General features: G+C 39.7%; 1 protein-coding gene across 3 annotated transcripts in view; it reads right to left on the bottom strand.

The window, feature by feature from the left end:
- The window catches only part of NCAM2 (neural cell adhesion molecule 2), a 500,008-nt gene that overhangs the window by 100,664 nt on the left and 381,313 nt on the right, over nucleotides 1-18,031 (bottom strand). For 2 of the 3 annotated variants that reach the window (XM_075593954.1, XM_075593952.1), the window contains one exon: nucleotides 577-781. In XM_075593954.1, the coding sequence (XP_075450069.1) occupies nucleotides 577-781 (205 nt within the window). Of the gene's footprint in view, nucleotides 1-576; nucleotides 782-10,239; nucleotides 10,866-18,031 lie in introns of those variants that run through there. The other variant, XM_075593953.1, reaches the window with a different exon arrangement.

Here is an 18,031-nt window from a genome sequence, read left to right on the forward strand (position 1 = left end):
AACAACATTGTTTACTAATATGTCATGAGGAATGACCTCCTGACCTCACAAGCTTTCATGCAATTAAGACACACGTGTTTAAACAAAATTAGCACATTGATAAAAAATGTACAATAAGAATCATTTTTTATTTGTGTAGGTGTAAAAAAAGTACATGAACACATATGCAAACTAGAGTGAGAGAATTGAACCTGCTTATCTTTACAAATTTTCTTTTTGCAATATTTTACAAAAAAAAGTTTTTTTTTTATTGCAAATACATAGCACTGACAAATTTGTTTTGAGTCATACGTCCTTTTTCTATATCCACGGAACTGTCTGGACTGACTTTAATGGGGATTTTCATCTGAAAAAGAGCCCAAACTGCTGCCTTGTGGACATACTGTAGAATTATCCCCATAAGTGGTTTTTCATAAGAGATACAGCCAATCTAGTAAGTAATATATATCACATATACATAGCACACTTTTATAAGCACATTCTGATTGTTTCAAGTACTGTAGTTATACTAATTTAACATGACAACAAAATGATATCAAAATCAGGTGAAATAATTTCACAACTCATTTTACTCACAAGTATGCAGCTTTCCCTTCTTCCAAGTCTTTACTTTTTCCACTGGAGCCACTTTTCTTCCCACAAATTCTTCTGGTTATGCACATGAGCAAGCCACATTGTCTGACAAAGAAGCAACTGACATCTGTCACAACAAGAACAAGTAGAAGAGCAGCTACTGCTAAACCAATGACGGCACCAATTCCAAGGCCATTGAAAAGGGAATCTTTAAAAAATAAAAGAGAGAGAAAGTGTAAAGTAAAAAAATCTCCAGTTTTTATTTTACGGTGCATTTAAATATCTTAGTAGATACTTCATTAAAAACAAAAAACGGGTAAATTCCTTTTAAGAATTTGAGCTGTAATGGGCACAGATCGTTGTCCCCCCGAGTTACTGAACCTAGTATAAAATTTGCTGGATTAGTAGACAGGAGCAGCAGTATGTACAGTAAATATATGGTTCTTAAATTTTCCAGCAAGAATGATTTATATATTTAATACTTGCTTGCAGTAATTTTTATTAAACTATATTAGCTTATTTGATTTAACAGTGGTCAATATAGAACCATTGTATAGTCTGCCTAGTCAGTATATTTTAGCATATAGGCCAGTATAGGGTTTAATGGCTTGAAATCATATATATTAATAATCCTCTATTGCGGGGAAGATAGTAGGTATGTCTCTATCGAGCATTCAATATACAGTATGCTGATTAAGTTGTTATTTGTCAGCACTGATAGCTATTATGTATCAGTGTCTCTGAGTAGCCAAGTATCAGTTTAGTAGCAGGAACTGCTTAGTAATGGCTTCTCATATTATCCCTCTCTCTCCTCCAATGTTGCTACAGTATCATCACTCCCTTTCATGTCGCACTGTTTCCCTATTTCTGGGAAGAGCAGGTTCTTAATGAATATTGACAAGAAAAAAGAGTTTGATATACAGGATATGAAAAGTGATTAAGCCTATAGCATGACATTAAAGAGTGGGAGAAACATCCAGATGTAGCAGACATTATTTATCCAGTTAATGTGATGCACTTCGTTAACGCTACAACAATGTGATCGCAAATTTTAATACATATAACGTTTACCCCATCATTATTTGCATTGTTCCCCATTAAGACAGATAATAACATCTGTTGCTTCTGTATGGGGCAAAGTATTTGAGCACATAATATTTATATATATTATATATATATTTTTTTTTTTTCCATATGATTTTTTATATACAGTGAGGTACTCTAAAAGTTTTGTTATACTTTTGAAGATGTGTTGTTATCATCTTTAAAGAAAATGAAACATTTAGTAACATATTCCAGGTATTTCAAGTATGTCAAGTATGTCTCTAAGAGTTAAAGTTACAGCATCAATAAAAATGACAAAATATAAACATAGTTAATTTTGTTCTTGTTTTCCCATTTCTGTCATAGTAGTACAGTACTAAATATTAGTACTACTACTAAATATGATTTACTACTATTAGTATAGTAGTAAAAACTAACGGTAAAACGGGACTTACTGTATGTAAACACAGACATTTCCTTTTCAGTAAAACCTCATAATGTATATACATATACTGTATATGTAGGTAAGAATGTACTACAAAACATGCCAAAATAATTGGAACATAGCTTGGTAGAAAGGATTTCAGGATGCACAATTTCTACAAAACTAGAACTAACCTAAGCCCCATCTACTACTGTATGAGTAAAAACAAAATATCTCATGCAAAGCAATTGTATTTTTTCTATGATATACTGTATGAATTGAAATTAGGGGGTTATTTACAAAACTGGGACAAAACCAGCACAACATATTTGCACTAGATTTATTAAAGTAAAATAACCCATTGTTTTCAATGGATTCCTATTCTTTGTTATTTACAGTGCTGTTTTTTGTACTTGTTTTTCTCCAGTTTTTGCACTTTAGAATTTCTGATACACAGTCCCTATGTACCTACAGGGAACTATGGTCAGGATCAGGGATACACAATCATTTCTGCACCCCCCTGTCGACTCTCTCCCCTTCCTCACGCCCCCCTACTTACCTTGGCTCTGGCATTCTGATGTGACCCGCGGCATCATTTGACGTCGTGTTGCCATCTCCAGAAGCCGTCTAATCCAAGGTAAGTGAAGATTACAGAGGCCTTCACCATTCCCCCGGCATTTAATTTAAACTCTGTAAACCCCGCGTGCACCCCACCCCCACAGAGAATCTTGTGCCCCCCAGTTTGCCACCCCTGGACTATAGGTCGATAAATGTCAGACCTACAGTATTAAGTCCATATAGCTAGCGATAAATCAGAGATAATAGGCATTTTATTGCCTCAATATGTTGGTGATATTTTAAAGCGGTGTATGCAAATAAGCATGCAAATGACTCATTAACTCCAAATTACTTATTCACAAGCTATTCACTAAACTTTATCTAGCATTGCCAGTGAAAACTAATGGTGATGTTAATGCAAGTTAAAAACATTCCTAACACTTTGTCCCAATGAAGTTAAAAAAAAACTTCTATATATTTCACTGAAAATAATATATAATTTGTTATTCCTCTCTCCAAGGAGGATGTATCTCCATTTGTTTATTAACTTCTATATTAACCCATTCACTGGCAGGAGTGACTTCAGTGCATTGTATGGGAGTGATAGGGTTCATTTGACCTAGGGCCCAACAAGGAAGTTTTGTATGTAGGCTGGGGCTGTGGCCCCACCAGGGATTTCCCCAGTTCCCCGACATGCCTCTCTGACCCTGGACTGTACTGTCTGTATAGAACAACATGGAAAGGATGGCTTTACATCACATTGTATAGGGGCCCTGGAGGTAAAATGGGGGGCATCAGCTGAAATGAAGATGCTAATCTTTGTTATGTAGCCCATTGTTCACAGGAAGCAACCTGACTGCAAGATATGAAACTTATATAGCCTGATTAAAGTCCATACAAGTTATTTTTTTTCAAGCGCTTGTAGAGACTTTGACTAACAAACTGTACATTATATCATTTGAATTAAATACTGTAGGTTGCAGATTTAGTACTTTGATTCATACTGTTGTGTTTTAGGAGACCCATATTCTCCTGTCTGCTCTTTTTAAGCCTGGAAATCCGATGAAACATGGAATCCCATTAAGGATTTTCAGATGCAACATACAGTACATGATCTGACCCAATTGGTGCATGCATGCATGCATGTAAGAGCATGCCTTAGTGCTCTTACATAATCAAAATATTGTAAGCTATTCTTTAGTATTTACCGTATATTGCAGTAGTTAATAACTCCAGTCCTCAAGGACTGGATTACCAATAGATAACATTTTTAAAATGATCCCTGCATCAGCTCAGGTGACTCAAACAAAATGAATGGGCACTGATTTGGCCACCTGTGCTAAAGCAGGGATATCCTTAAAACCCGACGTGTTGGGGGTTGTTGAGGACCATCTTCAACAATTTGTATTATTTGCATGCCGTCTAGCATTCACAAACTGCTACCATCTAAAATGCACAGAAATATATAATTTCCGCTTGGTATGTTCCTGAATTTCTGACTGCAGTAGTAATGAATAATACTAACAACTGCATCAGTATTCTCCAAGAACATATTGCAAATGATTTTGTCTTTGAGAGTAGCTGATTGATTGCTAAATTTGTAAAATTGAATGAAGCCTAGGCAAACCAATTACAATTTGTGATCCACAGATGTAGCCAGACTTACTGTCTTTGGAGCCGCTGCTTTAAAAGCAAAATTATATGACTCCAGAAAAAGCATAAGCAATGGACACGCTGCAGAGGGTCCGTGATTCCTGTCCAGACCCCCTGCAGCGTTAAAACCCAGATCCCGGGAGGAATCATGGTCACGCTCCTCTCACTTTCTCCCACAGATGGGAAGTTAAGTCTGCCTACAGCTGTACAACTTAACATGGGTTTAAACAATTATACTAATAACATTAGGAAAGAGATGATTAAAATATTAAAAGACCATTCCACCAAAAGAAATTAAGAATAATGCAGGCTAAATTCACACAATTCTAAAAGAAAAAAGACATACTGCAACGGCTTCCAACCTTTTGCCTTAAGAGGAAAGGCAAAAAAACTAAATTAAATTGGAGGACCAGTTAATAGTCAATAAGACGGGGTTGAGATTTTAAACATAAATTAATTTTAAAAATCACAGTCGAAAAAAGAAAGTTTAATATTCACTCAATCCTCCTCCCACTAACTCAACCCCCCTCCTCATAATCAATCCTCACTTCTCAAACTGAAGTCCCTCTCTAACTCAAGACCCACTCCTCATTCAATCCCCCTCCCTCCCACTCAATCCTCTGCCTCTCACTCAATCCCCCCATACGCACATACTAATTTACCCCTCACACACACTCACACTCAACCCTACCCCCCAGATACACACTAACAATTTTACCTTGGGGGTGGGGAAGGCCTGCTCAACTTGGTCTCGGCCGCATTGGGAGCTGCAATGTTGGAGAGCTCAGCTTTCCACATGGGCAAAAGTTACTTCTGGCACTGACGGGGGGAAACAGGCAGGGCAGGGGAGGAGGAGGAATTGGCCCAGGAGGGGAGTGCAAGTGAGGTCAGGATCCTCCAGGAACTGGTCGATTCAGTGACGAACGAGCGCCGGTCCTCTTACCACCCTTTGGAGACCACTGACAAACCTGGATGTTGGTTACAGAGCTTATGACAGAAAATGCATTGCTTCTTCTTCTCAAAAACTCTGGCCAAAAACAAAGTGGTCTCTTAATCAAGCAAAACAGTACACAATATACATTATATTTTCCAAACATCTGCAATACTTGAGTCACCTAACTACAATGTCTATCACATTCATAGTTGAGGATGTGTAAATATGGTAAAATTGTTGTAAAATATTAATGACTGTGAATAGACCCCTTTTAGTTATCTGTCAAAAAATATATATTTTTTGTATGAGACAGGAAAAAATATGTTGGGTACCAATTAAGTATTGTTATGCCAAGTAGTACATTTTCTTCTTTTGCTCCAATTGACAATGATAGAAACTTAGATTTTGTTGTTCAAATGCATAAAACATATTTTTTTATGGTTTGAGCAATTAAAGGTGAGTTTCTTATTTTTAATAATATCAGTGTGTCTAAACTTACATATCTTTGTCACTGTAAATTACTGTATAAGGGAAGTTCCCTGAGAATAACCCTCATAGAGCCTGATTTAATAAACTCCAATAATTCAGCTTTGACAACCCAAAACAATGTTGAAGCTCTTCCGCAGAAATTTCTTTACACTTTTTGCCTAATTAAATAAGCATATGATTGTCAGCCCTAAAAAATGCAAATAAAGCAGAAATGTAATGGAGTTATACAAATTGTGATTTAACAGTGAAATAAAACAGTGATTACTGGTGATATTTCTCCATTTGAAGACGCAAATAAAAATATCACTAATGAGCACATTCACGTGTCTCAGACTGGTCTGCAACCCTGCTTTTCATCACTATCTCCTAGCATACGGTGCTTCCACTGCAGCCAGGGATTCTGGGAAATGACATGCAAATGAGTACTCAGTGTCACCTTTTACTTCATGTCCATTTTAACATGGATCCCTATAAGCATAGGCATGCTGTATTACACATCTTTTCAGCATATCCTGGGATATAGAAGTGCATACTGTAGCTAGTAAAACCTACTCAAAGACAGCGGTTTCAACCTTTTGGGTCTCATCGGTCCAAGGATGGTTATATTTGCTTTGCAATATGAAGTTGGAATAGCCCAGCAAATAAAAATAACACTTGTGAGCACATTCACATGTCTGAGACAGGTCGGCAACCCTGCCTTTTCCCGCAATCTCTTTTGCATAAAGTGCTTCCACTGCAGCCATGGATTCTGTAGAATTAGGTGGAACGCTCTCATGGCTGATATAAAATGTCATTTACTTAATCGTTCACTCCATATTTTTCTCCCCCAGTTAATTGGTCTTTTTATTCACCAGTCTCTTTCTCTTATACTGATATGTAATTTGTCTAAAGGACTTGTAGAATTTTCCATGCATTTATATAGGTATTTTCACAGGAGATTTTCCTAATTCACAGGTGTTTTATCCTATTCACAATTCTTTAGGTAGCTTCTCATTATTTCTTTTTATTATTATTATTATTACTTATTTAAGTAGCTTTTCAGGTTTTTCATATTTGTCAGTCTTGGGTCTATTAAACTTTTTCAAAAGGTTGTTTTGGCTAAGGGAATCTGGCAATTAAAAACAAAATATAATTGAACAGTACAAATAGAAAAACAACGCTCTTTGGAGCATACTCGATGAATACTTCATTTTACAAATACTGCTCATTTGCATGCTATAAGTAATTGATTTTTGTCAGAAGAGATAAACAATTTTGGAGGGGCTTCTTTGCTATTTATTAATAGGTACAAAAGGATTTTGTCACAAATGTTTTTTAAAAACAAAACTAAAAAAAAGTACATTTTTTGGGGTTTATTAAATAGGTCCGGTAGACTAACTCGCATAAGAGTTGAGGAAATAAAATATGATTTCTCATTATTAAGCTTATTTTTCTGCATTAAGGCTCATAAATGTGGTTAATAATGCAGGTGATGTGTATATACAGTATATGTAAATACAGTATAATTACTGTGACAATATACAGCTTAACCTCGTTATAGCGCGGTCCTCAGGGGCCACCCGCGACCACCGCGTTATAAACGGGGTCGCGGAAAAAAATGGCCGCCAATTTTTTTTTTTGTGGTGGTACCGTGTCCGCCGGAGGGGGAAAGCTAAGAACTCTCACAGCATTCCCAGACCCAGTGGGCCAGCGGCAACAGCACACAGCACTTACCCGGCATCTGGCAGCTCTTCCCCCTGTCTCTGCTTCCTGCTTCTGCTTCCGTCTTGCAAGAGCAAGATCCCTTAAAGAGACAGTGTGTCTCTCTGTGTGTGTGTGTGTGTGTGTGTGTATTTGACTGTGTGAGACTGTGTGTGTGTGTGTCAGTGTGTCAGTGTGCTGTGAGTGTGCAGTGTGCTGTGAGTATGTGCAGTGTGCTGTGAGTGTGTGCAGTGTGCTGTGAGTGTCTGCAGTGTGCTGTGAGTGTGTGCAGTGTGCTGTGAGTGTGTGCAGTGTGCTGTGAATGTATGCAGTGTGCTGTGAGTGTGTGCAGTGTGCAGTGAGTGTGTGCAGTGTGTGTGCAAAAAAAAAAAAACTTTAATTTTTTTTTTTTTAAATTCGGGTCCACGCTCAAACCGCGTTATAGCGGATCGCGCTATAACGGGGTTGAGCTGTATTAAAGGAACAAGCAGTATGGAGGAAATCATAGTTAATATACGTTCATTAAGTGGCTCTAATACGTTCAATAAAGGGTTCAATTTAATATTATAATATGTTGTAATGTTTATGTTAAAAAAAAGGTTTTCTGCTGGTGTTAAAAGCCCAGTTACTGTAGTATCTAACAGTCACATGCCAAAAAATGAAACAACTTCAGATTTCTTGTTAGGCTTAGAGAACATAAAAGATAAACATATTGCTGCTGAAACACACCAGCCCATTATAGTGTAGAACTAAATCAATTATAACAGATACGTTTACATTTGGTATAACCCGCTTGCATGGGCTAAAAGGAAGACCATTTCGGAAAACTTTGTACAAAGGTTCTAATTAAGTAATAATCCCCTCAGAACAGGGCATTACTGGCCAATAATGCCCTGGCTGGAAGAGTTGAAGGCCCAAGGTGAAGCCGAGGGACTTTAACCCAGCCAGGGCATTATTGGCCAGTAATGCCCTGTTCTGAGGGGATTATTACTATAATAGGCTAAATGTAAGCTTTTTTTTGGTATTTTTTTTACATTTTTCATAAAAAAGATAGACTCTTTTGTAGTCATAGTGATTTTTATTAGCATGATTGTCTACATTCTTTTGCTTTTACTGCAAGTTTATTAAAAGAAAATTGTACACGCAGTCCCCCCTATATATACACACACACACACACACTGCAGCCCCCCCTCCTCCTCCACCCTCTACACGCACAAACATATAAACACACACACACCAGCCCTCCCTCTACACCCACACACACTGCAGCCCCCTGTAAACAAACAAAACTGCAGACACACACACCAAAACAAGGTCTCAAAGCACGCACTCAGATTACCAAAATATAAACAGTTTTATTAAGGATGATTACAATAAAAAAGACAGTTTAAATTTGCAGGACCTATAGAGAACCTCTTGCAATACCTCAACTAATTAATCAAAGAACCCTACAGTAACTGCATAAATGTGTGCAATCCGCAAAATGAATTGAGCAATCAGTATAATTCCCCCCCTAAATAGACAATATAGAGGGAAATTGCTTTACATAGTCATGACCGGATGGTCCATAATTGCTAAACATGTGTAATACATTGATGGAACAAAAACTACCAGAGATAACATGGAACCAGAAATAGGGATCCCCAGCAGCAATTAAAGATGGAAGATAAAAAAGACTTCCGCACAGTATACAATACAGGTCACTCCCCATATAATCCTTGTCCAATGAAGACATATAAGTGACCAAGGGAAGAAAAAATACACATTAGTGATGACAGACAATCACAGGGAAAAGTAACTCCATAGAAATGCACTTCTGATAAGGTCTGTCCCAGGACCGCGGGGTCATGCGATGGAAAAAGGGTAAGCACATGTAATCACCAATATCCAGCCCTAATAACAAATGTCCATAGAATATCATGTACTGATGCAGCGGCCGTTATTCGAATACATCTCGGCGCCGATTTTGAATTCTCTGCTGTTCCCTACGCAGCATGAACGTGGCAAATCGCCTCAGGCACCCGCGCTTTTCGCGGATGTTTTGTTTAATTTCATGGAGTCTGTTTCTTCGTTTGCAATAAAATGGATGAATTGTAATGTGTACAGTACTGTGCTACTGTGTCAATTTCATGTTTTTAAAAGCCAGAACATTAAAATGCATTTTTCTGCTCTCGCCGCGCTCGCATCTTAGTACGGGAAGGCTGGGATTCATCCCGCGGTTTCAAATCGGGATTCCAATGTACATGATGCGTGAAGTGTTCGAATAACGGCCGCTGCATCAGTAATCATGTCATGATAATAATATGGGAAACTAATGGTAGTTGTAAAATATTGGTGATTTGGTAGATGGTGCTTCACCAGTAAGTGCTTTTTTGTATAAGAACAATATATTCAGAGTATAGTCCAAATGTCCATAATAACTGTATAATAACAGTAATCACCCAAGGGAGATTAAAGGACCAACTGATGCCCACCTGGCTACCACAGAGATTGGTCACCTGGTAAGTGATTACATACCCATAGGGTTTAGATCAATAAAACAGCAGGCACTGAAAAGGTAAATACTGAGGGACTGTTGCCCTTCACCTGACAGTGAAATCCAGACAGGGAAAAACTCTGCAGCATGCAATCCTCAATGGTAGAGATCAGGATATATAGAAGGAAAGGAGTACAGCATCCGCATCAGTGGATCAAAAATAGATAGGGCAACTCCAGATGTAGTACAATTGTGTTTATTGCACACTCAGCTTAGCAATGAAGGTGTAGGAAACACCTTCATTGTTAAGCTGATTGTGCAATAAACACAATTTTACTACATCTGGAGTTGCCCTATCTATTTTTTGATCCATTGATGCGGATGCTTTGCTACTTTCATTCTACATATCCTAGTTGTAGAAATCCCCAGAGAAAGGGGAAATCCCAGAAGTATGACAAGTAATGAAAAAAAGGGATGCTACTCAGCACAAAGTCTCAAACAACAGCAGCATACAGTTTCATGGCAGCAAGGAAATCAGTAGGATGATTAATCTGATCAGCACACAAAATATTTCCACAATTCATTCATCCTATGAAGAGGCGAGGAAGGGGTCTCGGCAGCACTCCCCGATGCACGTTTCACCTATGGACGTCTCCCGAAAGAAGACTTTCAGACATCGAAGAAATGGAAACGTTGCTCATTGTATTCAATGGATTTGGACAAAAAGAGGCTAAACGTATTTCTGGATTTAAGTGAAAAAATGATAAATCCTTTGTCAAAAATTGGAGCACTGGCGTAAGGACTACTTTGTCCTGACTGAATATCAGAAAAAGTTATTTTATTGGTAGGGCTTGTATTTCACAAATTCTATGAGCTGATGTCACTGCCACCAATAGAACTGTCTTCCAAGTTAAATTCATGAGATAACTTTGTTTGAGCGGTTCAAATGGAGGTTTAGTGAGGGCTTGCAGAACCAGAGGTAGATCCCATGAGGGGGTTAGTATTGTAATTTGTGGCTTTATTCTGTATACAGTCTGAAAAAACAAAAAAACATTGTAGATTCAGAGTTGCTTGCCCAGTATAGCTGACAGTACTACAATTTGGACATTTAGGAAACTGACACTGAGTCCCAAATCAATACCTTTCTGTAAAACTCATAAAATTGTTGCAATGCAATCATCAATATCCAAGAGACCGCACCAATGATGAAAAAGCTGTCACAATCTGTAATAGACCTTAGAGGCAGATGCCTTTCTTGCTTGCATTAAAGTTGACAACTTTTTGGATAAATCTCTCTTGTGTAGCAAGCTTTGCTTATCCTCCATCAACCTCCAACTTTCAGGTTTAGGTTTATGAATTGGCCCCTGTGATAGGAGATCTGCAGATACTGGTAATTTCAATGGTTGATCCTGTAACATGCTGATGCATATAGGAAACCATATTCTGCAATCCCAAAATGGAACGATAGCCGCTCTAGAGTACATTTGGTGTTAGGGGTATTTAAGGGAACATGTAGGCTAGATGAATTCCCATCTGAAAGAGAGGTATCTGTATACAATACATCCGGGTGAAAATCTCTTAAATAGAACATTATTAACTTTTTGTTTTTGGCCGAAGCGAGACCACATGGAAGTGTTGAGAACTGATAATGATATTGGCAAATTTTATAAATTTTTGATGGCTATCTGAATGTCAAAATAATAAATATTCCTAATATTCTATCAAGACCATCCAATCTTCGTGATTTACAGCTGCAAAGATGGAATTCAATTATTCTATTCTGAACTTTCTTACCTCGAGAAATTTGTTTACTGCACTGAATGTCCATTCTTTTTTTTGTACCAGAAATTTGACTGAAGAGAATCCCGGAAACCATTGATGTAAAGTTTAATAGCCTTGTTTTTTAAAACATTATTTATATTTTCTTTTGTCTAAAGAGGCTACCTTGTTTCTTGGAATTCTGGATATCAAAAAATTGCTTCTTCCAGGTAATGTCTCGAATTCCAAATAATAACTTTTGTGGACTATACTGAGTACCCAGGAATCGGTAAGTGTGCCACCTACATATGTGGAGAACTGGTGATTGCTGGGGCTGGAGGGGGAGGAGAGGTGCAGGGGACAAAGGGGAGAGTGGGCGGGGACCGGGATCAGGCCAGGGGGACATCTGCCCCAAAATTGAAGCATTTGGCCATTCCCCAAGATACTGGGATGCTGAGCTGAGCGGGGGATATCATTGCCGAACTGCAGCTGGTAGGTGCTACTCCCATTGGCCTTTTCATTTTTCCCTCCAAGCCCTTTAACTCTTGTTCAACCCTTATTGGCCAATGCAGGGGTTTCCTTGCGACCTGATTTGTTCCCATGCAGCATTAGCGCTGTGATTGGTCGCCGCCCAACTACCATGATTTCTTATAGCAGGGGGGAAACTATGGAAGGAAAACCTGATCAGCATTCTCAGGTGTCTGTCTGATCCTTGTGTGGAGGGGAACTAAGTGGTGTGCTCCGAGGCTGTGCCAGAGACACCTGAAAATAAATCTAACTGAGCGGGGGATTCAAAAGTTTTTCTTTTCTGAAGGACACCAGGACATCCCGTCTGTACCTGCGAGTCCATGATACAGAGGACAACAGGAAATCCAGTTTGTACCTGCGAGTCCTTGATACAGAGGGACATTGAAAACACTGGACTTTATGCTGCTGGACTCTGTCCTCTGAAACCCTGGAATTTGGGTAAAGATGGCCAAGCTGTGTAGATCACAAGTGCATGTCCTTGATGCATAGGGACACCAGGTACCTGCAAAGTTGTCTAGGATGCATATAGACTTTAATCCGCTATTGAAAACTGTTCTTTTTGTTGCTGCATCCTTTTGCTAGGAAAAGCCATTTTTCCTTGTTAAAGCTTTGGGGCGAAATAAAGCCTACATTTTCAAACAGCAGTCTCCTGGTTTAACCTCTGCACACATCTCCTAGCAGAACAATTATCTCCAAGTTGTATACAGTATATTTTCTGAATGTATATGACCCAAGAAATTCAAACATGGGTGGTATGTCTTTCTCCACATATTTCTGTCCAGGAATGTGTGTTGAAAAAACTAACTTTCTGAGAAAAATATCAAGACCAGAAACTGCAAACGTTACACCTAAATTCTCAAACTAACCCTGTGTAATCTTGAACTTAAATAGAAAAGGTTATTGTCCTGGGATTCTTGAGTACATTGATATCAAATATGTATAAATATACATACTGTTTTGGCCATTACTAGCCCTAAATTAGTAAGATATGTGAGGCACACAAACCCTCACACATTCTAGGGCTGAATGCAAAAATTCCTACCAACCCTGGCAAGTCAAAACTACTGTTACGGACTACAGGTGCAGAGAGGACCTCGGTGGCTGTAAAAGCAGGGGCAGGCAAGGATCATCGGGGTCACAGGATGAGGTCCAGGGCCGACGGCAGGCAAGGATCATCCGGGTCACAGGCCAAGGTCCAGGACAGGTGGCAGGCAAGGATCGTCGGGGTCACAGACTGAGGTCCAGGGCAGGTGGCAGGAATCTTAGTCAGTGTCGCAGGCAGGGGTCGGCAGCAGGAAGGCAGGAAACAGGACAAGGGAGCAGGACGGGGCAGCAAGATAAAGACTGGAACAATCTAGTTCATAAGCAAGGACCTTTAATAATTTTAACAGGACTCAAACAGGAACAAAATGGAAACATCAGATCATGCAGGACAGAACAGGAGTCTTGACATAAACAAAGCAAAGGCAACAAGGTGCAGGAAACAAGAAACTATAATACTTGCAGAGAGAAACCCAGAGCAGACAGAAACAGCAGCAGACCCAGTGGACAGACAAGGAACAGAATGGGAGGGGAATAACTCCTTAACGGTGTTAGGATTATTCCTGACAACTACCTTCTAGCATAAAAATAAGACCACAAAATTACATATATTCTACTATAAGCCCCACATAATTGAAAAATGGGTAACCTGTATTATCCTATAAACATTTCTGGTCTGGAATATTTTTTGAAAAACATGTAAATCTACAGTATAAATATTAAATCAAGACCACCAACTTTAGACTTTGCATCACAATGTCTAATTACAGTTCACTGTAATCATGAAACAAAATAATACATTCTATTGCTTCTTATGTTCATTCATACCTGATATTTGTAGCTTTACATATGGTTTGGTCAAATATTGTCCCTAAATTAACCTTCGACTGCATTAGGAACTTAACGTATTCATTTTCAGGGCTAAATGCCAAAGTTGTTCGCCATCGTTATAAAGAATAATTCATCCAAAAGAATGTACAAATGACACAGGATCATCCCTTAAGATTGGAGGAAAGGAGATTACACCAACAATAAAGGAAAGTGATCTTTACAGTATGGGCAGTTAAAATGTGAAATATATATACATATACATACATACATGTATTATATATCTATATAATTTTGAAAGGTATACAGGGACATACCAAGTACTGTAAGTAAACATAGGAAGGATGCTTGTCCAGGGAGAAATCTGATTGTCCTTAGTGGAATCAGGAAATAATTTATTTCTACCCTTATGAGGTAATAGGATAATCACTGGGGGGTTTTGGTTTGCTTCCCTCTGGATCAATATACTGTAAATACAAATATTGTTGTCTAAATATAACAAACAGATGTACAGGGGTAGCAAGACTTACTGTTTTTGGCACTGGAGAAATCTGCGGGACCACGACTTCTCCAGTGCAGGAGTTATTGCTATATGGGGTCTAATTCAGAGGTATTGTCCCCCACAGATTCCCGCACCATCTCTGGAGCTGAGGCTTTAAGTTATTTCAGCCACAGCTAGAGACAATAACTTTTGCTTTTTCTGTAGGGTGAACTCAATGCAAATATGTCTTGTTTTAAAACATCATCTACTATGTACTAGCATTGCAATGCAACAAAACATTTTGACAAGGAAAAGGCATACCTCTGCTGTTTAGTCTGCACACACTCACTTGGCTCACAACAGCTTCATGCAACATTACCTACCTCTGTGATAATGAACCTGCTATGTATCTCAACTTTGTTCTTTCTCATGACTTCCTCGAAATGTTACTCTCTCTATCCACTATAAACTCCCCTCCTGGCCCACATACAACATAACCATACACCCTGGATTACTCAAAAGGCTTGCACTATCTACTGAATGTTGGTCGAGAACTCTGAAAACCAGCACACCAACCACCATTAACTCTAATGGCAAACATCCCAAATTTACAACTTGCAAACAACTACTCAAATTTCTACTCATACTGTTACTCTCTTTAGCAGGTGATATTGAACTTAACCCAAGCCCTCCCTATTCAACTCTGTTCCATACAACTGAGAATACCCCCCTTCAAATTCCAAAAAGGTCTATCTGTCGCCCATATAAATATCCGGAGCATGCTGCCCAAATTGGATGAACTAAGGGCATGGTGCCTTATGCATAAACCCAAAGCCATCGTTCTCACATAAACATGGCTAACACCTAAATAACTTGATGCAAATATTGCCATTCAGGGATACTACATTTCTAGGAGAGATAAGTCAAAGAGAGTAGGGGTGTTATTTTATATTGAAGACACCTTACAATTTACACTGTCAAATTGCCTCCCCCAAGCCCATCCTCTTTTGAAATCCTACTTGGCAAAATCTGCCTTCCCTTTTCTAAGCCTGTCCTGATTGCTGGCATCTACCGCCCCACAAAACCCCTCTACAGTCCCTGACTGATATCACCCAGTTTCTTGGCTCCATTTCCTCTTTGGGATTTCAACTTCAATTGGCTCGACCCTAAAAACCACAAAATCCAGCTATAACTCAAGTCACTTACCCTAACACGACTCATTTCCCAACCCACACAGACAAACCCGAAATCTCACAACCATTCTTTGCTAGACTGGGTTCTCTCCTCAATTCCCAGCAGAATCCAATCCTCTTGCATCCTTCCTGACATTTTAAGTGACCATGCAATAAAGTACTGTGTAAGGAAAATTAAACCACCCCAATCAAGCCCTAATGTTCTCCTCATTAGAACATTTAGACACTTTAACCCACAACAGTTTCTGGCTGACCTTACCAACTGCCCTTGATACAGAATCAATTTAGTTCCTGACCCTGATTTTGCGCTCGACTATTTCCAATCCAAGTCCTTAAAACTCTGTGATACCCATGCTCCACTACGCAGAATAAGAGTACAGCGGGCCCACCTTCCGTGGGTTACAACTGACCTTATAGCACTGTAACATTTCAGGAATGACTTGTGGAAAAGCTACAATGTAGTTGGCACTACCAAGAATCTTATTCACTACAGATGCCTGCAGAACATGTGTACAAGGCAAACAAGACATGCAAAAGCACAACATTACTCTGACAATCTTCACCAGAATACATCAAACCCAGAAAACTTCTGGAAGGTTATCAACAATATATTCCAGCCTTCTAGCGTTCAACAACCAAGTAATATCAATAAGCAGGATATTACTCTGACAAACCCCACTGCCATTGTAAATGCATTCAATGATTACTTTGTGGGGTGTGCTACTAACTTATTAGCGAAATGCAAAACAAACCACAAAACATGACCTCACTCTGTGAGTACCCCTACAGCCCCACCCTCTCCCAACACAGATCACAATTTTCAATTTGTCCCAGTATCCGAAGAGGAGATTACACAAGCGCTCCTCAAATTAAAACGAAGCAGCCAATGTGGACCTGACGTACTGCAATCTAAGTTCCTAAGACTTGGTGCTCCAGCCATTTCCAAACCAATTGCTTCCATTGCCAACTCTATTCTGTCTGCAGGCCATACCTATAAGACATGGAAAACTGCCAGAGTTGTCCCAATCTTAAAAATTGGGGACAAAAACACTGTCTCAAACTACAGGCCAATCTCTCTTCTCCCAATACTATCCAAAGTCATGGAAAAATGTGTTCACTCCCAATTAAGCGATTACTACCAAGACAAATTTCCCTAGCCTCTTTGGGCGTCTGCAAGCACCGGTAAATCCGGATCCGTAGGGTCCAAGACACTTGCCCGGTCCTCGGCCCCAAGGAAGTTCTCAACGAGTCGGACCGCCAAAGCTAGGGTATCAGCAGCATGGCATTTTACCCAAGAGCGTGCGGAAGGGGTTATTACTTGTAGGAATTGTTCCAACACAACTTGTTCCAGAACAGTTTCCTTGGTGTGTTGCTCAGGTTGTATCCAGCGGTTACACAAGTCCAATAACCGCTGAGCTAGGACCCGGGGTCTCATCTTAGAGGTGTACTTCAGGTTCCGGAACTGCTGCCGGTAGGTCTCTGGGGTCAGACCTAAGCGATCCAGTATGGCGGCTTTTACTTGTTTGTACTCCATTGCCAGGTCCGCTGGGAGGCCCTGATATGCGGCCTGGGCTTCTCCTATAAGGAGCGAGGCCAAAGCAGTTGCCCAGCGATCTGCAGCCCAGCAGAAAAGCCACTAGATCCTCGTTCGGAGCCATTTTCCTCAGGAAAATGTTCGCAAGTTCTGGACTGGCAGACCCCTGAAATTGTATCAGCAGCTTGGCCATCTGCTCATCCTGTGCTGCCTGCTGCTGGGTTAGGAGCTGGGTTTGCTGCTGAAATAGTAGTTGGGACTGCTCCTGCATTAACAGTACCTGCTGTCTGGTCTGCTTGCACAGAAACTCTTTTAAAAATTCTTCCATTTTTCTAAATTTTGTGTGTGTGTGGCCCTTCAGCTGCAGGGGCCTCTCAAAATCCCGGCACTTCTGACACCATATGTTGCAGAGTACATGCAACCACACACACGGGGTATCTTGATAAGGCTTATTTATTGAGCCTTAAAACATACAGCACACAAAACAAAATAGCTTCTCCTCAGCAGACAAAAACAAAATAGCTTCTCTTCAGCATAGAAAACAAGGCAGCTTCACTTCAGCATGCAGGACACAGACAGTTCATCACACATGTACTTTGAAAACAGACCTTATAGCAGTAATGTCTTCAGTATTTCAGTCCTGTCTCCTGACCAGCTAGCCTGCATGTGTGTACAGCCTTGGGGTTTAAAACACCTTGATTATGCAGCTGGGGTCAGACTAATTAAGCAGCCCTTCTCAACTGAAACTTAACCTCGTCACAACTGCACTGCAAGCCTCAACATAGGTTTGCCAGGTATATGGCTGGTGACGTTCATTCACCCTGTCCCACCCCCCAA

This window comes from Ascaphus truei, chromosome 3, assembly GCF_040206685.1.
Source record: "Ascaphus truei isolate aAscTru1 chromosome 3, aAscTru1.hap1, whole genome shotgun sequence".
Lineage (NCBI taxonomy): Eukaryota > Metazoa > Chordata > Amphibia > Anura > Ascaphidae > Ascaphus > Ascaphus truei.